The sequence below is a fragment of the Jaculus jaculus genome, chromosome 12 (genome assembly GCF_020740685.1).
Source record: "Jaculus jaculus isolate mJacJac1 chromosome 12, mJacJac1.mat.Y.cur, whole genome shotgun sequence".
Classification (NCBI taxonomy): domain Eukaryota; kingdom Metazoa; phylum Chordata; class Mammalia; order Rodentia; family Dipodidae; genus Jaculus; species Jaculus jaculus.
The window spans coordinates 87,653,006-87,678,594 of NC_059113.1; the positions used below are offsets into that span (position 1 = coordinate 87,653,006).

Sequence of the window (25,589 nt, forward strand, 5' to 3'; positions counted from 1 at the left end):
GAGCCACATTCCCAGCCTTTTAAATGTTCTTAAGAATCCGTTGGGGGAGGGCTGGAGAGATGGCTTAGTGGTCGAGGTGCTTGCCTATGAAGCCTAAGGACCCAGGTTCAATTCCCCAGGACCCACATAAGCCAGATGCACAAGGTGGCACATGCATCTGGAGTTCCTTTGCAGTGGCTGGAGGCTCTGATGTGCCCATTCTCTCTTTCTCTCTCTCACTCTCTTTCTGTCTCTCTCTCTCTCTTCCCCTGCCTCGTTCTCTCTCAAATAAATAAATAAATAAAATACTTTAGGGCTGGAGAGATGGCTTAGCGGTTAAGCGCTTGCCTGTGAAGCCTAAGGACCCCGGTTCAAGGCTCGGTTCCCCAGATCCCACGTTAGCCAGATGCACAAGGGGGCGCACGCGTCTGGAGTTCGTTTGCAGAGGCTGGAAGCCCTGGCGCGCCCATTCTCTCTCTCCCCCTCTATCTGTCTTTCTCTCTGTGTCTGTCGCTCTCAAATAAATAAATAAATAAAATACTTTAAAACAGGATAGAGTTTCTTGCATGTTCTAGGAGATAAACAAAAGGTTTTCTTTCTTCCGCATCACTTCTTTCTTGCAATGCTTCGTTTATTTCCCTGCCTCTACCGGAGAGACGAAGAGACGGGCCTACTTTACTTCAGTCTGCAGCTCGGTAGGTGTTGGACGCAGCAGGTAACTGGCAAACACTTTTTGAGTTACTTACAGTACTAAAAGGTTAAGATGCGTAATTTAACGTTATGGATGCTGGAGATAGTGCCTCCCCCTCAAAGGCCCTTAGAATATCATAGAAAAATCTAAGATCTTTGTGGGCTTGATAAAAAATAATAATGCCGCAACCTTTCTAAAGGCTTGGTTAATTTTCTTGATTCAAGGATCTAGGAACAGTTACTCAAAGACAGCGAGGCAGGGTGACCTTTGAGTGACCCCCTCAATACTGCTTATTAAGAGACAGAATGAATAATATCACATACACGATTTCCACATCTTATCATAGTGCAATTGTCTTTGGTGGGAAAATAAATTCTAGCACTTCCACAGAATGACACTTGCAGCATTTTTCATGGTTAGTACGTACACAGGGCCCTGTTTACTGCTCTTTCTCTTCCCAAGTTCATTCTTCCTAACGCAGCATAAACGGGGTGATCTCTGGTGCATGGTCTGCCTTCAGGCAACTTGTGTTTCTTACATGCCGTGACTAATAGAAGCGATCAACATTACTGTATTTAAAACAGGGCCTTGTATCATTTCCTTCCAATAATTTCAACTTCTGCTTTTGAAGGGAAAGAATTTATTTCTCTGGAATATCTTCATTTTCAAAAGGGTGTGTGAATCATTCATTAAAAACTGTGTTCAGCCAGGTGTGGTGGTGCACGCCTTTAATTCCAGCACTCGGGAGGCAGAGGTAGGAGGATTGCCATGAGTTAGAGGCCGCTCTGAGACTCCATAGTGAATTCCAGGTCAGCCTGGGCTACAGTGAGACCCTACCTCGAAAAACAAAACAAAACAAAAAACCAAAATACAAAAAAAAAACCAAACAAACAAACCTGTGTTCAGGGGCTGGAGATATGGCTCAGTAGTTAAAGGCACTTTCTTGCAGAGCCTAACAGCCCAGGCTCAACTCCCCAGTACCCATGTAAAGCCAGATGCACAAAATGGTGCAAGCATCTGGAGTTTGTTTGCAGTGGCAGGAGGCCCTGGCCTTTGTATACCCCATACTCAGTCTCTCTGTCTCTTTCAAATAAATATATAAAAATAAATAAAATAAGGCTGGATGTATCACCATACCTGTTCATTTATTTATTTTAAAAATTTATTTGAGGGGGTGGGGAAAGAGGCAGTGAGAGAGGGAGAGAAAGAGAATGGGCATGCCAGGGCCTCTAGCCACTGTAAACAAACTCCAGATGTGTGTACCACCTTGTGCATCTGGCTTGCATGGATCCTAGGGAATCAAACCTGGGTCCTCTGGCTTGTCAGGCAAATGCCTTAACCGCTAAGCCATTTCTCCAGCCCATACCTGTTTTTATTTTTTAAACAAACAAAACAACTTTTCAGTGCCAGGGGTGGGATGCCTTCCAGTGAGTTGTTAACTTAGGAGACCCCTGATATTCCTAAATTTTACAGGCTATTGCCAAAGCTCCTGGTTGTCCATCAGAACTAGATGGTAAGACCCTATTGCTGAAGACTCCACATGCTTGGACTGCAAGTCAGTGAGAAATCAAGCTGGAGCCAAGCTGGGATGCATCTTCCCTGTTGACTAGCTGTCAGGATGCTGGAAAAAGCTATGCAGCCTGATGGGGGAGAAAAGTTATCAATAATCTTAATCAGCAGTGGACCCTGCAAGTTTTATGGCTGGCCAGCCAGGCCAAATTTACCAACTGGTGCAATGGTGGCATGTCTGCTATGGGGGAAACTAACTGCTCTCTGATGGGATTTGAGGCCCATTCCACAGGAGGAAATACATACCTACTACTGAGAGCCTATTGAAAAGCCTATGGCTGGTGAGGTCATAAGCACTAGGAGAAACTACTACTGTTGTCTGGCTAAATGCATATATTATGCCCAACAAACTACCCTCTAAATACTTGTGCTTATGCCCATGTATCAATGATGCTCTCACTTGTGGCTAGAGAAGATTCTCTTTTCAGATGGTAGTGACCACTGGGCTAACTAAAAACTCACCAAAGTGCTGAGAAGAAAGGACAGTGGAACGTTCACACTGGGATGGTTTGAATGGATGTCCTCCAATAGATTCAGGAGTTTTATTGCCACCCGGCTGGGGGAGGTGTCACTGTGGGCGGATCCTGGGGTCCTTAGGGTGTTCTGAATTCCAACTTAAGATGTGCAAAGTGTCTGAATTCCTGAAGTGTGCTTGCTTGCTTTTTTTTGGTGGGCCTGTGAAAGGGGGCCCAGCTTCTTCTGTCATTATGGAACTTCCCCTGAATGTGTAAGTTTCAAATAAATTCCCTTCCTCCCGTAACCGTGCCTGGTTTGGAAGTTCATCCCAGCGCCGTGAGGCTGTGTACTGCAAGCGCTAAATGAGACGCCTCTATCACACCCTCCAGGGCTGCAGACCCATTGTGGAAAAGGTGGTGGAAAGAATGTAAGAGCAAAGGGAGGGGAAGACGGCTTACAGGACGGTCTTCCAGATACAAAGTGACCTTGAAATTCATGGTGGCTGATGCTACCTACATAAAGATCTGCATAATAGGAGGGAAAAAAACCCCTGATGAAATCAAAATAGAAGAGAGACGAGTTGGAAAGAAGAAGAGATTCAGTGGAGGGGGATTTGAGAAGAAGGAAAAGGAAGGGTGGTATGTGGGGGATTATCATGGGATATTGTTTATATTTATGGAAATTTTCAATAAAAGGTGTTTTTTTTTTTTTCCCCGAGGTAGGGTCTCACTCTAGCCCAGGCTGACCTGGAATTCACTATGTAGTCTCAGGCTGGCCTCAAACTCACAGCAATCCTTCTACCTCTGCCTCCTGAGTGCTGGGATTAAAGGTGTGTGCCACCACGCCCAGCTAATAAAAGTTTTTTTTTTTTTTTTTTTTTTTAAAGGAATGAGATAACATGGGCTGGAGAGATGGCTTAGCGGTTAAGCGCTTGCCTGTGAAGCCTAAGGACCCCGGTTCGAGGCTCGGTTCCCCAGGTCCCACGTTAGCCAGATGCACAAGGGGGCGCACGTGTCTGGAGTTTGTTTGCAGAGGCTGGAAGCCCTGGCGCGCCCATTCTCTCTCTCCCTCTATCTGTCTTTCTCTCTGTGTCTGTCGCTCTCAAATAAATAAATAAAAAATTAAAAAAAAAACTTGTAAAAAAGGAATGAGATAACATGACAGAGGAGGGAACACTTTGAAAGAGGAGGGTCTTCAGGGGATGGGAGGCAGGAGAGGGAACAAAAAAGGATAAAGGGATGGGCTTAGAGATGTAGCTTAGTTGGTAGAACTCTTGTCTGTGTGAAGCCCTGGGTTCGATTTCCAGCAGTGAGCAAATAGGCATGGAGGTGAATTTCTGGCATCACAGCGTTCAGGCATGGAGTGCATGCTTGCAAAGCCTCGCAGCCCAGATCCGAGTCCTCAGTGCCCACGTAAAGCCAGATGCACAAAGTGGGGCATGCATCTGGAGTTCGTTTGCAGTGGCTAGAGGCCCTGACCTGCTCTCTCTCTGTGATTGTTATCTCTCTACTTGCAAAAAATATAAATAAAAAAATTAAACAAAGATAAAGGCTCACATGGTCTTATTTTTTCCCACCCTCTCCTGGGGTCTCCTGGCAGTGCCCTCAGGCCTGCTGGGCCCTCTCTACTTGATGGAAAGCGTTCCCATCACAGCCACATCTTCAGGAGAGACGTCAGGCATCCGAGCTGCTGGCCAGCTGCTCAGTTCAAAGGACAAGAGACAGAAGCTCACCTTGGCCTGGGACCGCACCACATCTCAATCCAGCGCCACCACACACAAGCCAGCGCTGGGAGCCCCCGGGTCTTTTTCCTGACTGATTCTGGTTGTGTGCAGTGATGGAGCAGAGTCAGGTGCTGCCGACCAGCTCTGAAAGAATTCTAAAACCTTCCCAGTGCTTCCTTCCCATGGCAGAGCCTTCTCCTTGGTATTAACCAATGACTCGTCAAGCAGACAAGGTAAAATGTAGCTGTGTTTTCAGATTTCAAATGCAGCTCTATGCTAAGGAGAATCCAGGCTTTACGTGGGCACTGGGGAATCAAACCCTGGTCGTTCAGCTTTGCAGGCAAGTGCCCTAAACCACTGAGCCATCTCCTCAGCCCTTAACTGATGTTTATTTATGAGAGAGATTGAGAGAGAGAGAGAAGTAGATAAAGAGAGAGAACGGATGCGGCAGGGCCTCCAGCCATTGCAAATTAACTGCAGACACATGTGCTCCCTTGTACATCTGGCTTACCCGGGTACTGGGGAATCAAACCTGGGACCTTAGGCCTAGGCAAGTGCCTTAACTGCTAAGCCATCTCTCTAGCCCCTTAACCATTTTTTAAAAAAATTTTTATTTTTATTTTTATTTATTAGAGACAGAGAGAGGGAGAGAGAGTGTGTATGTGAGAATGGGCATACCAGGGCCTCTAGCCACTGCAAACAAACTCCAGATGTATGCGCCACCATGTGTGTCTGGCTTACATGGGACCTGGAGAATTGAACCGGGGTCCTTGGCTTCTTAGGCATGTGCCTTAACTGCTAAGCCATCTCTCCAGTCCCCCTTAACCAATTTTTAAGGAATAATAATGTGTAAATACATTTAGTGGGGGTTACTTTTCTTGTTATACCTATAATAATTTTTTTTTTTTTTTGATTTTTCAAGGTAGGGTTTCACTCTAGTCTAGACTGATCTGGAATTCACTCTGTAGTCATGGTGATCCTCCTACCCTTGCCGAGTGCTGGGATTAAAGCCGTGTACACCACACCTGGCTTTGTTTGTTGTTTTGAGACAGTTTAAGCTGGCCTTGAACATAATATGTAGTCAAATGTTACTACGCCCTTGATCCTCCTGCCTCTACCTCTCAAGTGCTGAATTACAGGTGTGTTACCACTGCACCTGGACTGTTATGAATAATCATAAGAGAATAGGGTTTAGAGTAAGCAGAAATATATTTTGATTTAAGCTCTGGACATGATAAAATATTAAATAGAATATGTCCTAAGGTCTATTCTCTGAAACTTTTTTTTTTTTTGGAAATTCACCAATAACAGATGGGATATTTGAAATGCAAATGAAAATTAGATCATTAATTTCCAGCCACATTTTTTTCCCTTATTACAATTTTCTGCAATAAACTCCAGAAATATCACTGTTATCAAATACTCAAAAGTAAGTAAATTTAAACCATTTTACTTTAAGCAATATAGTCTATAAATCGCCTTTAAAAGTTGTGAAGAGTGGGGTTGGAGAAATAGCTTAGTGATTATGGCGCATGCCTATGAAGCCTAAGGATGCAGGTTCGATTCCCCAGTACCCACGTAACCCAGACGCACAAGGTGGAGCATATGTATGGAGTTCATTTGTAGTGGCTGGAGGCCCTGGTGCTCTCCTTTTCTTCCCCTTTCCCTCTATTTCTCTTTCTCTCTCTCAAGTAAATAAATGCATAAAATATTTTAAAAATACACTAACCTAAAAAAAAGTAGTGAAGAGACTATAAAATCAAGCAACAATGCATGGGCAGTTTTCAAAACAAAAAAGTAATTCTGAAAAGCCTGGAAATTGCTGGATTCAATCTTACATACAAGAAATGCGATAAAATTAATAGCAACAATGAAATATTCCACCCACTCTTTCTATATGCCAAAGTAATTAAAAGCAATATATTTTTGCTTTACTAATGGCACAATAAAATGAAATTCACCTCAACCATGACTAAATCTTTTAAAACACAAATGACTCTGAAGAACAGTAACAATAAATCCAGGGTGTAACAATGGAAGGCCATAGTGAACGATGCAGAAGGCATGGTTCACGGGCCCTTGGCTTAAGCTTCTGCTATTAGGATTCAAGATTTCCTAGGTTCACAAGCTCAGACACAGAGAACACATTTGACTTTTCATCATGACGAGTTGAGCCGTGTTGCAGGCGTGGGCTTACTGGGTAATGGATCCAACACACTCCATGGCGAATGTTGTCTTTGTATTGTCCCTTGAAGATCAGTCTCCCGTCTGGGTCATATTCCTGGGCCGGACCGTTCAGCTCTCCGTCTACGTACGTGCCCTGGAGAATGCCTCCATCCTCATAGGTGTAAACGCCCTGGCCCTGCAGGGCATCGTCCACATAGTACCCCTCCAGGGTGCTGTGAGATGGGAGAGGACAGGAACAAGTCAGGCTGTGATTGGACCCTCTTCAAAGCGGGATTGGTGGGCTGGAGAGATGGCTCAGTGGCTAAAGTGCCACACAAGCATGAAGACTTGAGTTCCAGTCCCCAGTGCTTGTGTAAAACTGGGCGTGACAGCACACACCTATGACCCCAGTGCTAGGGAGGCAGGGACAGGAGGGCTCCTGGGTCAAGGCCCGCCTGTAAGCTCTGGGTCCCCTGAGAGAACTTGTCTCACCAACTAAGGTGAGAGTGACTGAGGAAGACATTCCATGTTGATCTCTGGGGCCCGAGTGCCTAGCTCTGTTTCAAGCCCACCATTGTCCTCAATTCCTATAGACTGATGGCAGGGAACACGCTCCAGCAAGACAGGTAAGATGAAGAAGACAGAGCCCAGAACCTCTCGACTCCTGTGAATCATATTTCTCTACCAAAAGAAAGAGAAGGGTCAGAAGTGGAACTGAGGGCTGGAGAGATGGCTAAGATGGTTAAGGCATTTGCCTGTGGAGCCTAAGGTCCCGGGTTTGGTTCCCCAGGACCCACGTAAGCCAGATGCACAAGGTGGTGCATGTGTCTAGCATTTGTTTGCAGTGGCTGGAGACCCTGGCTCCTCCATTCTCTTTCTCCCTATCCGCCCCTCTCTCTCTGAAATAAGTAAATAAAGAAATAAAATAGGGGCTGGAGAGACGGCTTAGCGGTTAAGCGCTTGCCTGTGAAGCCTAAGGACCCTGGTTGGAGGCTTGATTCCCCACGATCCACGTTAGCCAGATGCCCAAGGGGGCGCACATGTCTGTAGTTTGTTTGCAGTGGCTGGAGGCCCTGGTGCACCCATTCTCTCTCTCTCTCTCTCCCTCTCTCTCTGCCTCTTTCTCTCTCTGTCACACTCAAATAAATAAATTAAAAAAAAGAAATAAAATAGAAAAAAAAAAAGAAGTGAAACTGAAAACAAGTCTCATAGAATCAAGCATGCTTCCAAAGCACTTAGCTAGGTGCCCACCTACAGGGGGTACCAGAAATTCTGTTGGAACCTTCCCTCCCTACAAGCTGCCCCGCTGAATTTTCCTGGAGGAGTCCAGCTGCATGGGGCAGTTTTCAAGGCTTCTGCAGATGCTGCATAGACTGGAGTCTTCTGCCATGCAAACTAGGTTTAGAATGTATAAATGCCCGTGTTTGGTTCAAGTCACTAATTTTTCTCGCATGTGTGTGTGTACTTGTGTACATGTGTGTATGTGTGGGTATACATGTGTGTGCATAGGCCAGAGGTCAGAATTGAGTAACTTCTCTCACTCACTCTCCACTTTATTTATTTACTTTATTTTATTTTTATTTTTTGGTTTTTTAAGGTAAGGTCTCACTCTGGCTCAGGCTGACCTGGAATTTACTATGTAGTCTCACTCTGGCCTCGAACTTATGGTGATCCTCCTACCTCTGCCTCCCGAGTGCTGGGATTAAAGGCGTGTGCCACCATGCCTGGCACCACTTTATTTTTAAAATACTTTATTTATTTGTGAGAGACAGAAAAGAGAGAGAGAGAGAGAGAGAGAGAGAGAGAGAGAGAGAGAGAGAATGAGTGTGCCAAGGCCTCTATCCACTGCAAACAAACTCCAGATACACGTGCCACCTTGTGCAAATGGCTTACATGGGTTCTGGGGAATTGAACCTGGGTCCGTAGGCTTCTAAGGAAGTGCTTTAGCCGCTAGTACTTTTCTCCAGCCTGTCCACCTTATTTTTTTTTTAATTTAATTTATTTATTTATTTGACAGCGATAGACAGAGAGAAAGACAGATAGAGGGAGAGAGAGAGAATGGGCGCGCCAGGGCCTCCAGCCTCTGCAAACGAACTCCAGACGCGTGCGCCCCCTTGTGCATCTGGCTAACGTGGGACCTGGGGAACCGAGCCTCGAACCGGGGTCCTCAGGCTTCACAGGCAAGCGCTTAACCGCTAAGCCATCTCTCTAGCCCCACCTTATTTTTTGAAACAGGGTCTTTCACTGACCCTGGAGCTTACCTGATTCAGCTAGACTAGCTAGCCAGTGAGCCCTGGAGATCTCCCGGTCTCTGCTTCCCTGGCAATGGGATTATAGGTGTGTGCCACCACTCCTGGTTTTTACGTGAGAGGCAGGTTGTCTGAATTCAGGTCCTCATGTTTGTGCAGCAAATGCTTCCTGCAGAGTCACTGCCCGAGCCCCAGGCTACTAAGACTGCAGTCACAATAGTAACAGTCGTACCAGCTGTCCATTCAAAAGGCTCCCCCTTAGCCGGGCCGTGGTGGCGCACGCCTTTAATCCCAGCACTCGGGAGGCAGAGGTAGGAGGATTGCCGTGAGTTCGAGGCCACCCTGAGACTCCATAGTGAATTCCAGGTCAGCCTGGGCTAGAGTGAGACCCTACCTTGAAAAACCAAAAAAAAAAAAAAAAAAAAAAAAAAAAAAAAGGTGCCCCCTTGCTCTCTGAAAGACATGGGGATTTATTTTAGTGTGTGTGCGTGTGTGTGTGTGAGAGAGAGAGAGAGACAGAGAGATGTGTACAGCTGTGTGCCACTCAATGACATGGAAGTGCTCTCAGAAATGTATCACTAGGTCTTTTCTTGATTGTGTGAGCATCACAACACAAGTGTACTCACACAAACCTTGATGGCACACGTGGCTACACACTTAGGTCACTTGATAACCCTGCAGGAGCACTGTGATATCTAGTGTCCGTGGAGTCATGGTGATGTGATACGTAGTTGTGTACACACGCGCACACACACACACACACACACTCATAGTCATGGCCAGTGGCGATGAGGAGAGAGAATTTTGCTAGTGACATTAGCAGCCAGGTAAAGAAATCTTCCAGCATGCTCATGTTGATTTCACTAGGCCTCCCGGCCCCCCCGTATTCAGAAAACACACCGGAAAGTTCAGAAACATCTTTTCACTGTTGGCTCATGTAGTCAAACTCACTTTATCAAAAGTTTCCTTTGTAAAGGGGAAGGGCAGCTCAAATCATTAAAAAAAAATTATCCTACATTTTAAGGTAGAATATTTAGAAACAAAGACAGCTGGATTATTTTATCATTAGTTCAGCTATGGTGTACAGAACAAATGCTCTCCAACAGGAATGTCTAAAAAGGGAACCCTGCCTGGAGGACCAGGACTGGGTCACAGGGAACAAGCACACCGCACGTACTGAGTCAGGGGGACAGCATACCTTGGGTATCTAATGGAGCAGGTATGGTTTAAAATGGGGTGTGGGGACTGAGGTGTATGCCCCTGACTCTGCCTGGTGAAGTCTTGTCTTATTATGATTAAGAATGAAATGTGGAGTCGGGCGTGGTGGCGCACGCCTTTAATCCCAGCACTCGGGAGGCAGAGGTAGGAGGATCGCCGTGAGTTCGAGGCCACCCTGAGACTACATAGTGAATTCCAGGTCGGCCTGAGCCAGAGTGAGACACTACCTCGAAAAAAAAAAAAAAAAAGAAATGTGGGACTGGAGAGATTGCTTAGTGGTTCAGGCATTTGCCTGCAAAGCCAAAAGACCCTGGTTTGATTCTCCAGGACCCACGTAAGCCAGATGCACAAGGAGGCATATGCACCTGGAGCTCGTCTGCAGTGGTTGGAGGCCCTGGAGCACCCAGTCTTTCTCTGTGTCACTCTCTATCTCTCTCTCTCAAATAAATAATATGTGTGTGTGTGTGTGTGTGTGTGTGTGTGTGTGTATGTGTATCTATCTTTATATCTATCTGTCTGTCTGTCTGTCTATCTGAATGAAACAAGCTAGGCCTGGTGGCAAATGCCTTCAATCCCTGCACTCAGAAGGCTGAGGTAAGAGGACTGCCATAAGTTTAAGGCCACCCTGAGATTATCCAGGTCAGCCTGGGCTACAGTGAGCTACCTGAACACCCCTTCCCCCCCAAAAAAAGAAACAAAAAAGAAAAAAAGAAAAGCACAGGCTAAATGGCAATAGCCTCAGGTGATATTGTAATTACACTATTATAGCCTCCCAAGGAGATAAATAGATCTTTTTCACTTTTGTTTGTATTATCAATGACAAATAGGCTTATTAAATTCATGATGAGAATGAGGCACACTTTAATATAGCTCTTGCAGAAATAATCAAAATCCCAAATTAGTGAGGTTGGAATTAATGAGACTCAGCTGTCATTAGACTCACACAGTTTAAAAAGAAAAGAACCTTGGTGAGGGATTACTAATCAACTGACATAATAATGTGACATACAGTGCAAAAACAAAGCCCTACTTAGTCATTTATACTTCTTCTTCTTTTTTTTTTTTTTGTTTTTTTTTGAGGTAGGGTCTCACTCTAGTCCAGGCTGACCTGGAATTCACTCTGTAGTCTCAGGCTGGTCTCAAACTCACAGCGATCCTCCTACCTCTGCCTCCCGAGTGCTGTGGTTATCTTTATGTGAGCTACCATGGCTGTCTTATCCTCATTTTAAAAATATTTTTAAAAACTTTTGTTTATTTATTTTTTTGTTTTTTTTGAGGTAGGGTCTCACTGTAGCCCAGGCTGACCTGGAATTCACTATGTAGTCTTAGGGTGGCCTCGAACTCATGGCGATCCTCCTACCTCTGCCTCCCAAGTGCTGGGATTAAAGGCGTGTGCCACCACGCCTGGCTTAAAAACGTTTTATTGACAACCTCTATGCAAATAGACAATATACCATGATTCCACCACCTTCCCTTTTCCCCCTCCTGCATGCTCTGCCCTAAATCCCTTCTTTTCAACTGCTCTTTCTTCTACTTTAAAAAAAATTATTTATTTATTTGATAGGGAAAGAGGGAGAAAGAGAGAGAGAGTGAGAGAGAGGAGGGAGAGAGAACGGGCACACCAGGGCCTCCAGTCACTGCAGACAAACTCCGGACATGTGCGCCTCCTTGTGCATCTGGCTTATGTGGGTCCTGGGAATCGAACCTGGGTCCTTCGGCTTTGCAGGCAAATGTCTTAACCACTAAGCCATCCCTCCAGATCCTCTCTTCTATTTTTTAAATATTTTATTTATTAAATTGTAGTGTGTGTGTGTGTGTGTGTGTGTGAGAGAGAGAGAGAGAGAGAGAGAGAGAGACAGAGAGAGAGAGAGAGACAGAGAGACAGAGAGGGAGAGAGAGGGAGAATGGGAGTGCTTCAGCCACTGCAAACGAACTCCAGACGCATGTGCCATCTTGCCCATGTGACTTATGCGGGTACTGGGCAATTGAACCACAGGCAAGCACATTAACCACTAAGCCATCTCTCCAGCCCCTCTCTTCTATTGTGTATGCGTGTTTATATTTATATGTATTTATGAGAGACAGAGAGAGAAAGAGTGGCGGGGGGGAGAGAGAGAAAGAAAATGGGCGCACCAGGGCCTCCAGCCACTGCAAACGAACTCCAGATGCGTGCGCCCCCTTGTGCATCTGGCTAGCGTGGGTCCTGGGGAATAGAGCCTCGAACTGGAGTCTTTAGGCTTCACAGGCAAGCACTTAACCACTAAGCCATCTCTCCAGCCCCTCTCTTCTATTTTGATGTCATTAGCTTTTATCCTACTTCGTAGGTCTTGTGCAGCTAGTATCATTCATGGACATTTGTGTCTGAAAGACTTTATTGCAAAGCACTCTTCCCCTTTTCCTGGCTCTTACAGTCTTTCGGCCACCTCCTCCACCATGGTCCCTGAGCCTTGAAGGGTATGTCTATCTTCAGTTTTAGGATTGCCCATTTAAATTTCAATTCCCCACAACAAAATTTAGCATGTATAGGTTCCAAATACTGAATAGAAAATGGAAATATAAAAACACCACTTGTGTTGTTTGATTCTTCGGTACAACTGAATGTTCTGTTTGTTGGTCCTGGCAACCCCTTGGGCTTTGGATTATTAGCTGCATTCAAAGTTCCTGTGTGTGTTTGGGTAGAATTATCCCGACCGACTAGTCTGCCAATAGCTTTCAAGTTCATGATGCAAGCTACAAGATGCAGGATTTGCAGATCAGTTATAAAATAACATGGTGGCTGGAGAGATGGTTTAGCTGTTAAGGTGCTTGCCTTTGAAGCCTGAGGACCCAGGTTTGATCCCCCAGTGCCCATGTAAGCCAGATGCACAAGGTGACACACGTGTATGGAATTTGTTTGCAGTGGCGGGAGGCCCTGACATGCCCGTTCTCTTTCTCTCTCTCTGCCCCTTCCTTCCTTTTCCTCCCTCCCCACATTTCCTTCTTCTTCTCTCTTTTTCATTCAAACAAAAACAGTCCTGAAATAATAATGAGTATTCTCAATTCTGGCATTTTTCTACTCAAAATAAAAGAACCCAAGAAGAAATGATGCTGTTTTGTAGCCACTAACGTGGTGCTACGTGGCTATATTTGAAAAGTAGATATCTAGAATTAGCTGTCTAATCTTTCTTGAAAAAAGTGGACTGAGAGTCATGTTTTGGTCCTACCCAGAGCCTCCTCCTCTTCCTTGGGGGGCCCTTCTTCCCCACCAAGTCTATCCTGACCTCAGCAGCTTGCTAGACCATGTCAAATCATGTGCTCCAGGCCGAGGAGGGGAGTGTGGTGTTGCTTGGTGACAGAGCACTTGCTCAGCATGAACCAAGTCCTGGATTCCATCCTCTGTAAAAATAATATTTTTAAACTATTTATTTATTTATTTAAGGGGGGGATGGGTGTGCCAGGGCCTCCAGCCACTGCAAATGAACTCCAGATGCATGTGCCCCCTTGTGCATCTGGCTTACATGGGTCCTGGAGAATCGAACTTGGGTCCTTTGGCTTTGCAGGCAAGTGCCTTAACAGCTAAGCCATCTCTCCAACCTCAAAACAATATTTTTTGCACTGCAAAAAAATGTTTGCTATTTCTTTTTAAAAAAATTATTTATCTGGGGGTTGGAGGGATGGCTTAGTAGTTAAGGTATTTGCCCAAGACCCATGTTAGCCAGATGCGTGGGGGGCACACATGTCTGGAGTTTTTTTTTCAGTGGCTGGAGGCTCTGACGCACCCATTCTCTCTCTCTGTCTTTCCCTCTTTCTCTGTCAAATAAATAAATAAATAAATAAATAAATAAATAAATATTTATTTGGGAGAGAGAGAGAGGAATCATGAGCATGCCAAGGCCTTCTGCCATCGCAAATGAACTCCAGATGCATGTCTGGCTCTATGTGGGATCTGGAGACTTGAACCTGGGCCCCCAGTCTTTCAAGTAAGTCCATTTAACCACTAAGCCATCTCTCCAGCCCCTGTTTGCTATTTCTCTAACCAGACTGCAAACTTTTTCTGAGGAACTAATTAGGAATTACGTATCCATGGGTTTCTCCTCCCTAACACACACATACAGCAAAACATCAGCCAGGGCAGTGCTCCTCATGGGAAGGGGGAGAGAGCTGGGAAGGGGGAGCATTTTGACTTGAGCAGCCTGGAAGGCGTTGGATGCACGCAGTCCTTGTAACCCAGGCACACTGCCTGCATTGCGTGCTAGGACAGTGTATTTAACTCTCTGGACTTCATTGTTTCATTTGTGGGCTGGAGCCACTAATAGAATTCTTAGAAGAATTAAATGGGTTAATTTATGTCCAGAGCTTTGAGTACCGTCTAGAGCACGGACACAAACTCAGCTGTTCCTCAGCATGCACCTTTGCGGGTGTGACAGCATGCTTTCTACTAAGGAAACACGTGAGATAGCCCAAGGAATTTTTATTTTTTAAAAATATTTTATTTCTATTTATTTATTTTATTATTATTATTTTTTGCTTTTTTTTTTTTTTTTTTTTTGCTTTTTTGAGGTAGGGTCTCACTCTAGCCCAGGCTGACCTGGAATTCACTATGGTGTCTCAGGGTGGCCTTGAACTCACGGCGATCCTCCTACCTCTGCCTCCCGAGTGCTGGGATTAAAGGCGTGCGCCACCACGCCCGGCGCCTCTATTTATTTATTAGAGAGAAAGAGAGATGCAGAAATAGGCAGGTACAGAGAGAGGGAGAGAGTGGGTGTGCCAGGGCCTCCCACTGCAAACGAACTCCAGATGCACGCGTCCCCTTGTGCATCTGGCTAATGGGGTTCCTGGAGAATCGAACCTGGGTCCTTTGGTTTTGCAGGCAAACATCTTAACCGCTAAGCTGCCTCTCTAGCCCAGTCGAAGGAATTTTAAAAACTACTCTAAATCTACTTTTTAAAAAAGCAAGAAATAGCACTCTTCAATAACTTATAAATGATCCAATTGAATGGGAGAAGGATGGAGTGAATAACTATCAATCACTGCACGCTGAAAACAGGAACGTGAGGGGCTGGGGGATGGTTTAGCAGGTAAGAGGGTTTGCCATATGGGGTGTTTTGAATGTGTTTGTACAACCCCCCCCCATATCCTCAGAGGTTTTTGATTAAGATTGAGGCTGCATCTTGAGTCTCCAATGGGTGGAGCCCTGCTGGGGAAAAGATCTGTCACTGGGGTCTTCAGTTCAGCCTTAGTAGGTGTATAATAGAAAGCCCATTGGATGGAGCTCTGGCTGTTCGTTCCTGCTGGTGGGCCGGTGGCCTCCCTCTCCCCTGGATCTAGGGAAGTGAGCCCGCTTCTTCCGCCATGGCGGAACTTTCCCTGGATTCTGTAAGCCTGAAATAAACCCTTTCCTCCCATAAGATGCTACTTTGTCTCAGCAATGACAAAGTAACTGCAACACCAGGCAAACATCAGAAGGGCTCCAGAGGGCTTGAGTTAAAAAAAAAAAAAAAGCTAGGAGAGGGCTGGGGAGATTGCTCAGTGGTTAAGACGCTTGCCTGTAAACCCTGAAGACTGGGTTCGATTCCCCAGTACTCACATAAAGCCAGATGCACAGTGGCACTTGGATCTGGAGTCTGTTTGCAGTGGCTGGAGGCCCTGGCATGCCTATTCTCTCTCTCTCTCTCTCTCTCTCTCTCTGCTTGCAAATAAATTTTTAAAAATGTTAGAAGAATCACTGGGGCTTGTTGATCAGCTAGTCTGACAAACAAACAAACAAACAAACAAAATAACAAACAAATGAAGTCAGCTCCAGGTTTAGTGAGAGACTGAAGAACTGTACAGTATGAACATATTGCAGATTTATTTTGATCCTTTTACCAGAAGATAGACAAGTCTACAGGATCCAATTTCGACTCAAAATAACAGAGTGATTAGTGAACTTTAGTTTTTGTGTGGCGTGTGTGTTTATATGTGTGCAGGTATGTGGACTGTGGTGTGAGAATTTAGGGACAAGAAAACACCAGACATTTTGATGTTTTTCCTATGTATCTCCCAGGCACTGTTACCAACTAATAATACAGTGGTAACAATGATGACAAAGATTGTCCCTCACCACGAGGCATGCTAGGCTTTCCAAGATTTTACTTACTTATTTATTTATTTTTGCATGTGGTAGTTGTTTGTGGTATGCATGTGTGTGTGTGAGTGTGTACATGTGTGCATGTACAGGTTACAGGCAATGTCCTGGGTTGCCTTTTACCTTTTTTTTTTTTTTTTTTTTTTTTTTTGAGGTAGGGTCTCGCTCTAGCCCAGGCTGATCTGGAATTCACTATGTAATCTCAGGGTGGCCTTGAACTCATGGTAATCCTCCTACCTCTGCTGGGATTAAAGGCGTGTGCCACCATGCCCAGCTTGCTTTTCACTTTTCAAAAATATATTTTTATTTATGTATTTGCAAGAAGAGAGAGGAGAGACAGAGAGCGAGAGAGCAAGAGAGAGAGAATAAGAATGGGTGCACCAGGGCCTCTAGCCACTGCAAATAAACTCCAGATGCATACATCACTTTGTGCGTCTGGCTTTACGTGGGTATTAGGGAATCGAACCCAGGTCATTAGGCATTGCAGGCAAGTCCCTTAACCGCCGAGCCATTTCTCCAGCCCCGCTTTATTTTTTTCAGATTCAGTGTCTTGCACTGAATCTAGAGCTCGCCGATTTGGTCAGACTGGCTGGCCCGGCATGCCCCAGGCTTCCTTCTCTATCTGACTCCCTGGCACTGGGATTATAGGTGCATGCTGTCATGCTCAGCTTTTTTTTTTTTTTTTTGAATTTATTATCTTTTTTTGAGGTAGGGTCTTGCTCTAGCCTAGACTGACCTGGAATTCACTGTGTAGGCTCAGGGTGGCCTTGAACTCACGGCGCTCCTCCTACTCTGCCCAGCTCTGCCCAGCTTTTAAATGGGTACTAGAACTCCAGCCTTGGACCCTCCTCACACGTGAGTGGCAAGCACTTTGCCTATGAGCCATTTCCCCAGCTCTCCTGTCCACTCTCCTTACAGCTTTGCTCATTTGATCACAACCCTGAGGAATAGGCACACTTATCTCCGTTTTACAAGTGGGGAGACCAGGTAGCAAGAAGGGGACTCTTCTGAATTCAATCCTCAAGGACACCTTTTGTCAGTCCTGTCCCAAGCGCTAAAGTGCCCACAGAAAAGGAGCTGCGTTCACCCCAGGGCTCCCTGGAACAATTACAGCCACTGAGTGTGACCTCAAAGACAATGAAGGAACGCACAAAGAAGGGCAGCAGAGCCACCGCCCCCTCCTGGCTTCTCACCAGGATGGGGAGCAGACGTGGTGAAAGCGGGAGAGCTATTGACGTGAATTCACCTCAGCTCAACTCTGATGGCGAAAGACTTCGTGTAAGTGATCTAGCCACTCTGTACCTAGTTTCATCACAGAAACAATGAAACTGGGCAATCTGCTTTGCTAAGAAGGCACTGTGTCCAGTGTTGAGAAGTAGATATCCAGGTTTCCTATCCTAATTATCTATTTATTATTTATTTATTTAAAAAATTTAAATATTTTTAGTTATTTATTTACTTGACAGACAGAAAGAGGGAGAGAGAGTGAGAGAATGGGCACGCCACAGCCTCTAGCCACTGCAAACGAACTCCAGATGCGTGCGCCCCCTTGTGCATCTGGCTAACGTGGGTCCTGGGGAATCAAACCAGGATCCTTTGGCTTTGCAGGCAAATGCCTTAACCACTAAGCCACCTCTCCAGCCCCTATTTTTATTTATTTTTTGAGGTAGGGTCTCACTGTAGCCCAGGCTGACCTGGAATTCGCTATATAGTCTCAGGGTGGCCTCAAACCCATGGCGATCCTCCTACCTCTGCCTCCCGAGTGCTGGGATTAAAGGCGTGTACCACCACCCCTGGCTTTATTTATTTCTTTATTTAAGAGAGAGTGAGAAAAAGAGGGAGGGAGGGAAAGAAAGAGAGAGAGATACAGAGAGAGGGAGAGAGAAATCAGTGCATCAAGGCCTCTAGCCCCTGCAACTGAACTCCAGATGCATGTACCACTTTGTGCATCTGACTTTAATGTGGGTACTGGGGAGTTGACCCTTGGCCATCAGGGTTTGTAAGCAAGTGCCTTTAACTGCTGAGCCCATCTCTAGGTCCATCTCTCTTCCTAAAAACGTATTTTTATTTATTTATTGCAAGGAGAGAGAGATAAGATGAGCATATGGGCAGGACAGGGCCCCTTACCACTAAAAATAAACTCCAGACAAAAGTGTCTCTTTGTGTATTTGGCTTTATGTGGGGACTGGTGAGTTGAACCCGGGCCCAGCAGACTTTGCCAGCAAGAGAAGATGCCCATTTCTTTCCCACGCTTTCTTCTCGTATGGCACAAAGTCCTTTGCCTCAACTAGTGCTATTCTTTGGAATACAAGTGAATATATTTGTATTGGACAAAACTGGACGACTATCAGGAACATAGGAGGGATTTTTGCCTCATGTGGGAGGCTGGAATATATGATTTGGGAAGCTCTGGGAGGCTGGAATATTCCTAGTCTCTTTCTACTGATCATACTCAATACTGCAAAGACAGGTAATGTACTCAAAGCACTTTATCACACATTAAACAACTCAGTTAACAATTCTTGTGCTCAGTCTCAAAACAGGTGCTCCAGAGCCAGGCGTGGTGGTTCATGCCTTTAATCCCAGCACTCAGGGGGCTGAGGTAGGAGGATCACTATGAGTTAAAGGCCAGCTTGAGACTACATAGTGAATTCCAGGTCAGCCTGGGCTAGAGTGAAACCCTACCTCGATAAACCAAAAAAAGAAAAAAAAAAAAAAGAGATTATTTAATGGGATTATTAGCAATGTCTTAGTGCCAGAAATAATTCACTTTGCAGGAATGAGCCCTCCAGTTCCAAATCTCATTTCTCTACTTATTAACACTCAGAACATCATATATCAGATCGCACTGTGAGAATACCATGATCAGCTTTTTTTCAAGCATATGACTTTAAAAAAATTAATTATTTATTGGAGATTGAGGGAGAGAGAGAACGGGCGTGCTAGGGCCCCCAGCCACTGAAATGAACTCCAGATGCAACCACCACCTTGTGCGTCTGGGGTACTGGGGAGTCAAACCCGCATCCTTAGGCTTCACAGGCAAATGCCTTAACCACTAAGCCATCTCTCCAGCCCCATATGACTAACTTTTGCAGCATGTCTTTTTAGCAGATGTCCCATTACATGATCAATTTTGGGCTTATAAAATATCACAACTTGTTTGAGGTCATGCCACCATGTTGCTCATGGTATGTAATAAAAGCAGTTATACTGACCTTCTCACTTTGAGGTTTTATCACTTTTTACCCCAAAACTAACCAGGGAAATTCCTGACGTCCTTGCTAAATCCTATCATTCCTTGAATCTACTATTTGGCTTACAGACATTCCAGTGATAGGAATAGAAATTAGTGAATGGGCATCTTACAAAGAAAGTCAGCGGATTTAAAATATAATTTTTAAAGTTTTTGTTTATTTTTATTTATTTATTTGAGAGCGACAGAGAGAAAGAGGCAGATACAGAGAGAGAGAGAGAGTGAGAGAGAGAGAATGGGTGCGCCAGGGCCTCCAGCCCTAAAATATTATTTATTTATTTATTTATTTGCAAGCAGAGAGACAGAGAGAATGGGCATGCCAGGGCCTCCAGTCACTACGAATGAACTCCAGATGCATGTACCACTTTGTGCATATGGCTTTACAAGGGGACTGGGAGACTGAACCCTGGTCACTAGGCTTTGCAGGCAAATGCCTTAACCACTGAGCCATCTCTTCAGCCCAAGTCAATGGATTTATTTCTAGCCTACGTGGCTATTAGGTTTGTGCCTCAACCTGACCTAGCGATTTCGTTTTGTTTATTTTTATTTATTTATTTGAGAGCTACAGACAGAGAGAGAAGGGGGGGGGAGAGCGGGGGTGAATGGGCGCACCAGGGCCTCCAGCCACTGCAAACGAACTCCAGACACGTGCGATTCCTTGTGCATCTGGTTAACGTGGGTCCTGGGGAAATCGAGCCTCGACCTGGGTCCTTAGGCTTCACAGGCAAGCGCTTAACCACTAAGCCATCTCTCCAGCCCTCGTTTTTCGTATTATAATATGCATGAAAATTACTGCATGTGTCCAGCACATTGGATGACAGAGCTGCTTAGGGCCTGAAGTAGCCAGTTAGGCAGAGGAAAGGGGGCTGTCAGGAAGTCTTGGACCTCATCTGATTACCCACGGGTCTAACATGGACCTCATTCCTGGCAAACTGGTTCACTCAATCTAGTCCATTAACACTCATGTATATCAGCTATGCAAAGCCAGAAGATAATGTCCTCATTTTTATGACAAAAGTATCCCACAAAAGCATCTTACGGAAGGAAGGGTGCAGGTTGGCTCGCAGTTTGGGGTTGCAGTCCATCATGGCCGGCAGGCGGTCAGGGCAGCAGCAGAACTGCGGTAGCCAGTCACTTTGCATCCATGCCAGCAACCAGCCAGCCTCTGAGGCGCCTGCTCTGCCCCCTGCAGGCAGGCGGGCGTGCCACATCCTGCTCTGATGATGAGCTTTTATTCCTTTCTTTGCCTTCTTAGATGAGAGGATTTAGGAACTATTATTATCACCTATAAAAATAACCCACCCTAGCCCGGTGGGTGGCACATGCCTTTAATCCCAGCAATCGGGAGGCAGAGGTACGAGGATCGCCGTGAGTTCAAGGCCACCCTGAGACTCCATAGTGAATTCCAGGTCAGCCTGGGCTAGAGTGAGACCCTACTTCAAAACACCAATAACTGGGCTGGAAGCTTAATGGTTAAGGCACTTGCCTGCAAAGCCTAAGGATCCAGGTTCAGTTCTCCAGATCCCACATAAGCCAGATGCACATGGTGGCGCATGCATCTGGAGTTCATTTGCAGCGGCCAGAGGCTCTGGTGTACCCATTCTCTCCCCCCTCCTCTCTCTAATAAGTAAATAAATAAAAACGAAATAAAAAATAAAAATAAGTTTTGAAAAAAAACCCTGAAAAATCCATCACAGAAAAGGGGTTTTGGGTCACATGTCAGTCACTGCCATCACCAGTCAGCTGCCTGCCCAGACACTCCTTTTCCAAGGGCATCCCTTAGTTTTAGGAAACTCTGGCCCACTGTCATTGTCAGGAGTACAGGGACTCGGACTATTTCCCACAGACTCCTAGATCCCGCTTCTGCTGAGTGTGGACAAAAGCTTCCGCAGCGGGCTGGAGAGATGGCTTAGCGGTTAAGCGCTTGCCTGTGAAGCCTAAGGACCCCGGTTCGAGGCTCGGTTCCCCAGGTCCCACGTTAGCCAGATGCACAAGGGGGCGCACGCGTCTGGAGTTCGTTTGCAGAGGCTGGAAGCCCTGGCGCGCCCATTCTCTCTCTCCCTCTATCTGTCTTTTTCTCTGTGTCTGTCGCTCTCAAATAAATTAATAAAAACTTTAAAAAAAAAAAAAAAGCTTCCGCAGCTCCAACTTCCTGTAGCTGCTTGGGAGATCAGTCCCCTTGCTTCTGAAGCTAGTTTGTGTGGAAAGACATTTCTGGAAGCCTGGATCAGTGCCACCTCATCTCTTCCTGAATGATGAAAGGGCTCTGGCCAGTCCCGCCTGTCACCCAGAGCACAGGGACAAGGAGCCTCTGTCACACGGCACCCCCACACAGGATGACAGCGAGCATTCTTAATAGAGGCATGCTGAGGGAGACGCTGGTACAGACAGCAGCAAGAAGGTGTCACCTGGGCCTAGGAGATAAGGACCTTACTTGAGAAGCCTAAGGACCCAGGTTCGATTCCCCAGAACCCCCTGGTGGCACATGCGTCTGGAGTTCATTTGCAGTAGCTAGAGGCCCTGGTGCACCCATTTTTTTCTCTCTCTCTCATAAATAAATCCAATTTTAAAAAAGGTAAAAAAAAAATAAAAAGAAGGTATCATGGAAGAGGACTATGCACATCAAAGACAAGCAGCTTAACTCTGTGGTCTGACGTGGAAGGCTCCTTTGTGTGTCTCAGGTGGAGAGTGAGGTGGTGTCATGCTGAGTACTTTCTCCAGCAATTTCGTGGGCATGGGGAAGGCACTGAGAAAGGCATGGAGCTGCAGAACCTCCCGAGTGGCTGAAAAGCTGTGCAGGACACCAAGAAGGAAGACCCTGGAGGCCACTGCAAGAGTGGACTGCATTCAGCAAAGCGTGCACAGCGCTCGGAAAAAGGCGCGAATCCATCACTAAGAGAACTGCGAAAACTGGACACCAGCCAAAAGGACCTGCCTCTCCGCCACCCCGTCCACCGCGTGACTTCATTGATTTGCATTATAGCTCTTGAAGGATCAAGTGAGACCCAGCCAGCAACTGGGTGGCCCTGGAAGGAACTCATGGCAAGATGAGGCCCCCCCCCCCCGAATCCAGCATGGAAGAGTGTTGGTTAATGAAACACACCTTGGACTCCGCGCACCCCAGGGTGACTTCCCCTTGGACATCACTGTCATTTCTCAGTCATCAAAGCAGTGCACACATGTTGAGATTGTTGAGATTGCTGTGTGCACTATATATATATATATATATATATATATATATATATATTTTTTTTTTTTTTTTTTTCATTCACCTTTTTTTGTGACAGGGTCTCTCACTGGCTGCTGGCTGGTCACTGAACTCCAGGTATCCACCTGTCTCACCTTCCTAGTGCTGAGATGATAGTGGCCCACCACCATGCCTGTTTCTTTTTACTTACTTAAAAATTTTTTTGGGGGGCTGGAGAAATGGTTTAGCGGTTAAGCGCTTGCCTGTGGATCCTAAGGACCCCTGTTCGTGGCTCGATTCCCCAGGACCCACGTTAGCCAGATGCACAAGGGGGCGCACGCATCTGGAGTTCGTTTGCAATGGCTGGAGGCCCTGGCACGCCCATTCTTTCTCTCTCTCTCTCAAATAAAATAAATAAAAAGTTAACAAAAAATTGTTTTTTTTAAAACAATTTATTTTTATTTTTATTTATTTATTTGAGAGCAACAGCGAGAAAGAGGGAGAGAGAGAGAGAGAGAGAGAATGGGCATGCCAGGGTCTCCAGCCACTGCAAATGAACTCCAGGTGCATGCACCACCTTGTACATCTGGCTTACGTGGGTTCTGGGGAATTGTGCCTCGAACCAGGGTCCTTAGGTTTCACAGGCAAGCGCTTAACCGCTAAGCTATCCCTCCAGCCCGCTTTTTTATTTTAATTTTTGTTTTTTTTCCAGGTAGGGTCTCACTCTAGCCCAGGCTGACCTAGAGTTCACTATGTTATCTCAGGCTGGCCTTGAACTCACAGCAATCCTCCTACCTCCACTTTCAGTGTGTTGGGATTAAAGGCATGCGCCACCATGCCAGGCAATGTGTAGCCCAGGCTGCCCTTGAACTCCTGACCCTCCAGCGTTGGAGTTCCTCTAACCGTGCGGATAAGGTGAACACAAACCCGTACTTGACTTCTCTCATTTGCATCACTCCTTCCTGCGAAACAGCTGCGTACCCCATCCCCAAACAAGCCAAACAGCGTGCGCTACCTGCCGTCGAAGAAGAAGAACTTGCCCCGTCCATTCTTCTCTCCGTGCACAAAGTTGCCTTCGAATCTGTCCGTGGAGGAGTAGGTGACAGTGCAGAAGCCGTGCGGCAGCCCGTCATCATCCAGGTGCCCTGTGGAGAGCGGACCACGAACACACTGTATCAGACAGCTTCAGGTTCACTGGGATGAGCTTCCAGATCAGGCACAGTTATGGAGGAAGGGATATTTATTGAAGCTTACAGATCCAGGGCAAGTTCCATAATGGCAGAAGCAGCTGGCCTGCCTTCACAGGACCAAGCAGAGAGAGAAGCACAAGCCTAAAGCCACACAGCACAGTACACTTCAGGAACTCCAGCTAGGCACACTTTGCACATCTTTAGATTGAAATCTGAAACCCACCACCACACCTTAAGATCCACCCAGTGACATCGTCTCCATCCAGGTATCCAGCAGATACAAACTACAGACAATAAAGACCTGAATATATTGGGGGCCATCTATTCAATTCAAACCACCTCACACACTTTAACACCAGCCTCGGCCCAGGTGCTGCCAGGCCACCCCGGGGGCTGCCACAGGCCTCCGTGTCCCCGGCCCGAGCGTGCAAAGCTGCCTGGCGCCGCCTGCTCTGCACGCGTGGGGAGCCCGCGGGGCCACACACAGCCACCGCATGGGATTGGCTTCGCGCAGAACTCGGGACTTTGATTTGTATTCTGTGCAGCGCTTCTGCACCCTGCACGTCTCATACCTGAACGGGTGCCCACCGGCTCCTCGTGCTTAACGTGGGGGGGGGGGGGAGGACTCAACGTAATCTTACTGTCGCATGCCTGGGCCTGTCATGGTGACCAACTGCTCAGATCTTTCATGTGAGTGTGCAACACAACTTTATATATCATCTACGACAGTGCAGAGCTGATACCCAGTCTGGAAACTCCATGGTTATATGCTAGACTTGGTTAACAAACGGCAGAGCCATATCTTTTTTAAAATTATATTTTATTTATTTATTTGAGAGAGAGAGAATGGGTACACCAGGTCCTCCAGCCACTGCAAACAAACTCCAGACGCAGGTGCCACTTTGTGCATCTGGCTAATGTAGGTCCTGGGGAATTGAACCGAGGTCCTTTGGCTTTGCAGGCAAAGGCCTTAACCACTAAGCCATCTCTCCAGCCCCCACAGCCTTATCTTTAATACTGCTCTAATGTTTGTTTATATCCCTCATGGACTGAAAGTCCTAACCTTCAATTTAGGCTTATCCTTATTGCTTTGTTTACAAAATCACTCAGCATTGAATGTTTAGTTATAACATTTTCATACCCCCCACCATAATGTGTCAGAGGCTTACATGTCCCGCCCCCCCTTTTTCTAGGTAGGGTCTCACTCTAACTCAGGCTGACCTGGAATTCACTGTTATCTCAGGGTGCCTCCAACTAATGGTGATCCTCCTACTTCTTCCTCCCAAGTGCTGGGATTAAAAGGTATGTGCTGGGCTGGAGAGATGGCTTAGTGGTTAAGCACATGCCTGTGAAGCCTAAGGACCCTGGTTTGAGGCTCAATTCCCCAGGACCCACGTTAGTCAGATGCACAAGGGGGCGCACGCGTCTGGAGTTCATTTGCAGTGGCTGGAAGCCCTGGTGCGCCCATTCTCTCTCTCTCTCTCTCTGCCTCTTTCTCTCTTTCTGTCTGTTGCTGTCAAATAAATAAATAAACAAAAAAAATTAAAAAAAAGGTATGTGCCACCATGTCCCGGCTAGAAGCTTATGTTTTTTTAAAAAATATTTATTTTTATTTATTTATTTGAGAGCGACAGACAGAGAGAGAAAGAGGGAGAGATAGAATGGGCACACCAGGGCCTCCAGCCACTGCCAAGGAAATCCAGACCGGAGCGCCCCCTTGTGCACCTGGCTAATGGGGGTCCTCAGGAATCGAGCCTCGAACCAGGGTCCTTAGGCTTCACAGGCAAGCACTTCACCGCTAA

At 46.2% G+C, this 25,589-nt stretch overlaps 1 protein-coding gene across 1 annotated transcript in view; it reads right to left on the reverse strand.

Annotated features, from left to right (window-relative positions):
• Setd7 (SET domain containing 7, histone lysine methyltransferase) overlaps positions 1 to 25,589 on the reverse strand; it is a 77,538-nt gene that overhangs the window by 38,660 nt on the left and 13,289 nt on the right. Inside the window, exons 2-3 of the mRNA XM_045130634.1 lie at positions 23,613 to 23,742; positions 6,616 to 6,817 (exon numbers count right to left, since the gene is read on the reverse strand). Of these exons, the coding sequence (XP_044986569.1) occupies positions 6,616 to 6,817; positions 23,613 to 23,742 (332 nt within the window). The remainder of the gene's footprint in view (positions 1 to 6,615; positions 6,818 to 23,612; positions 23,743 to 25,589) is intronic.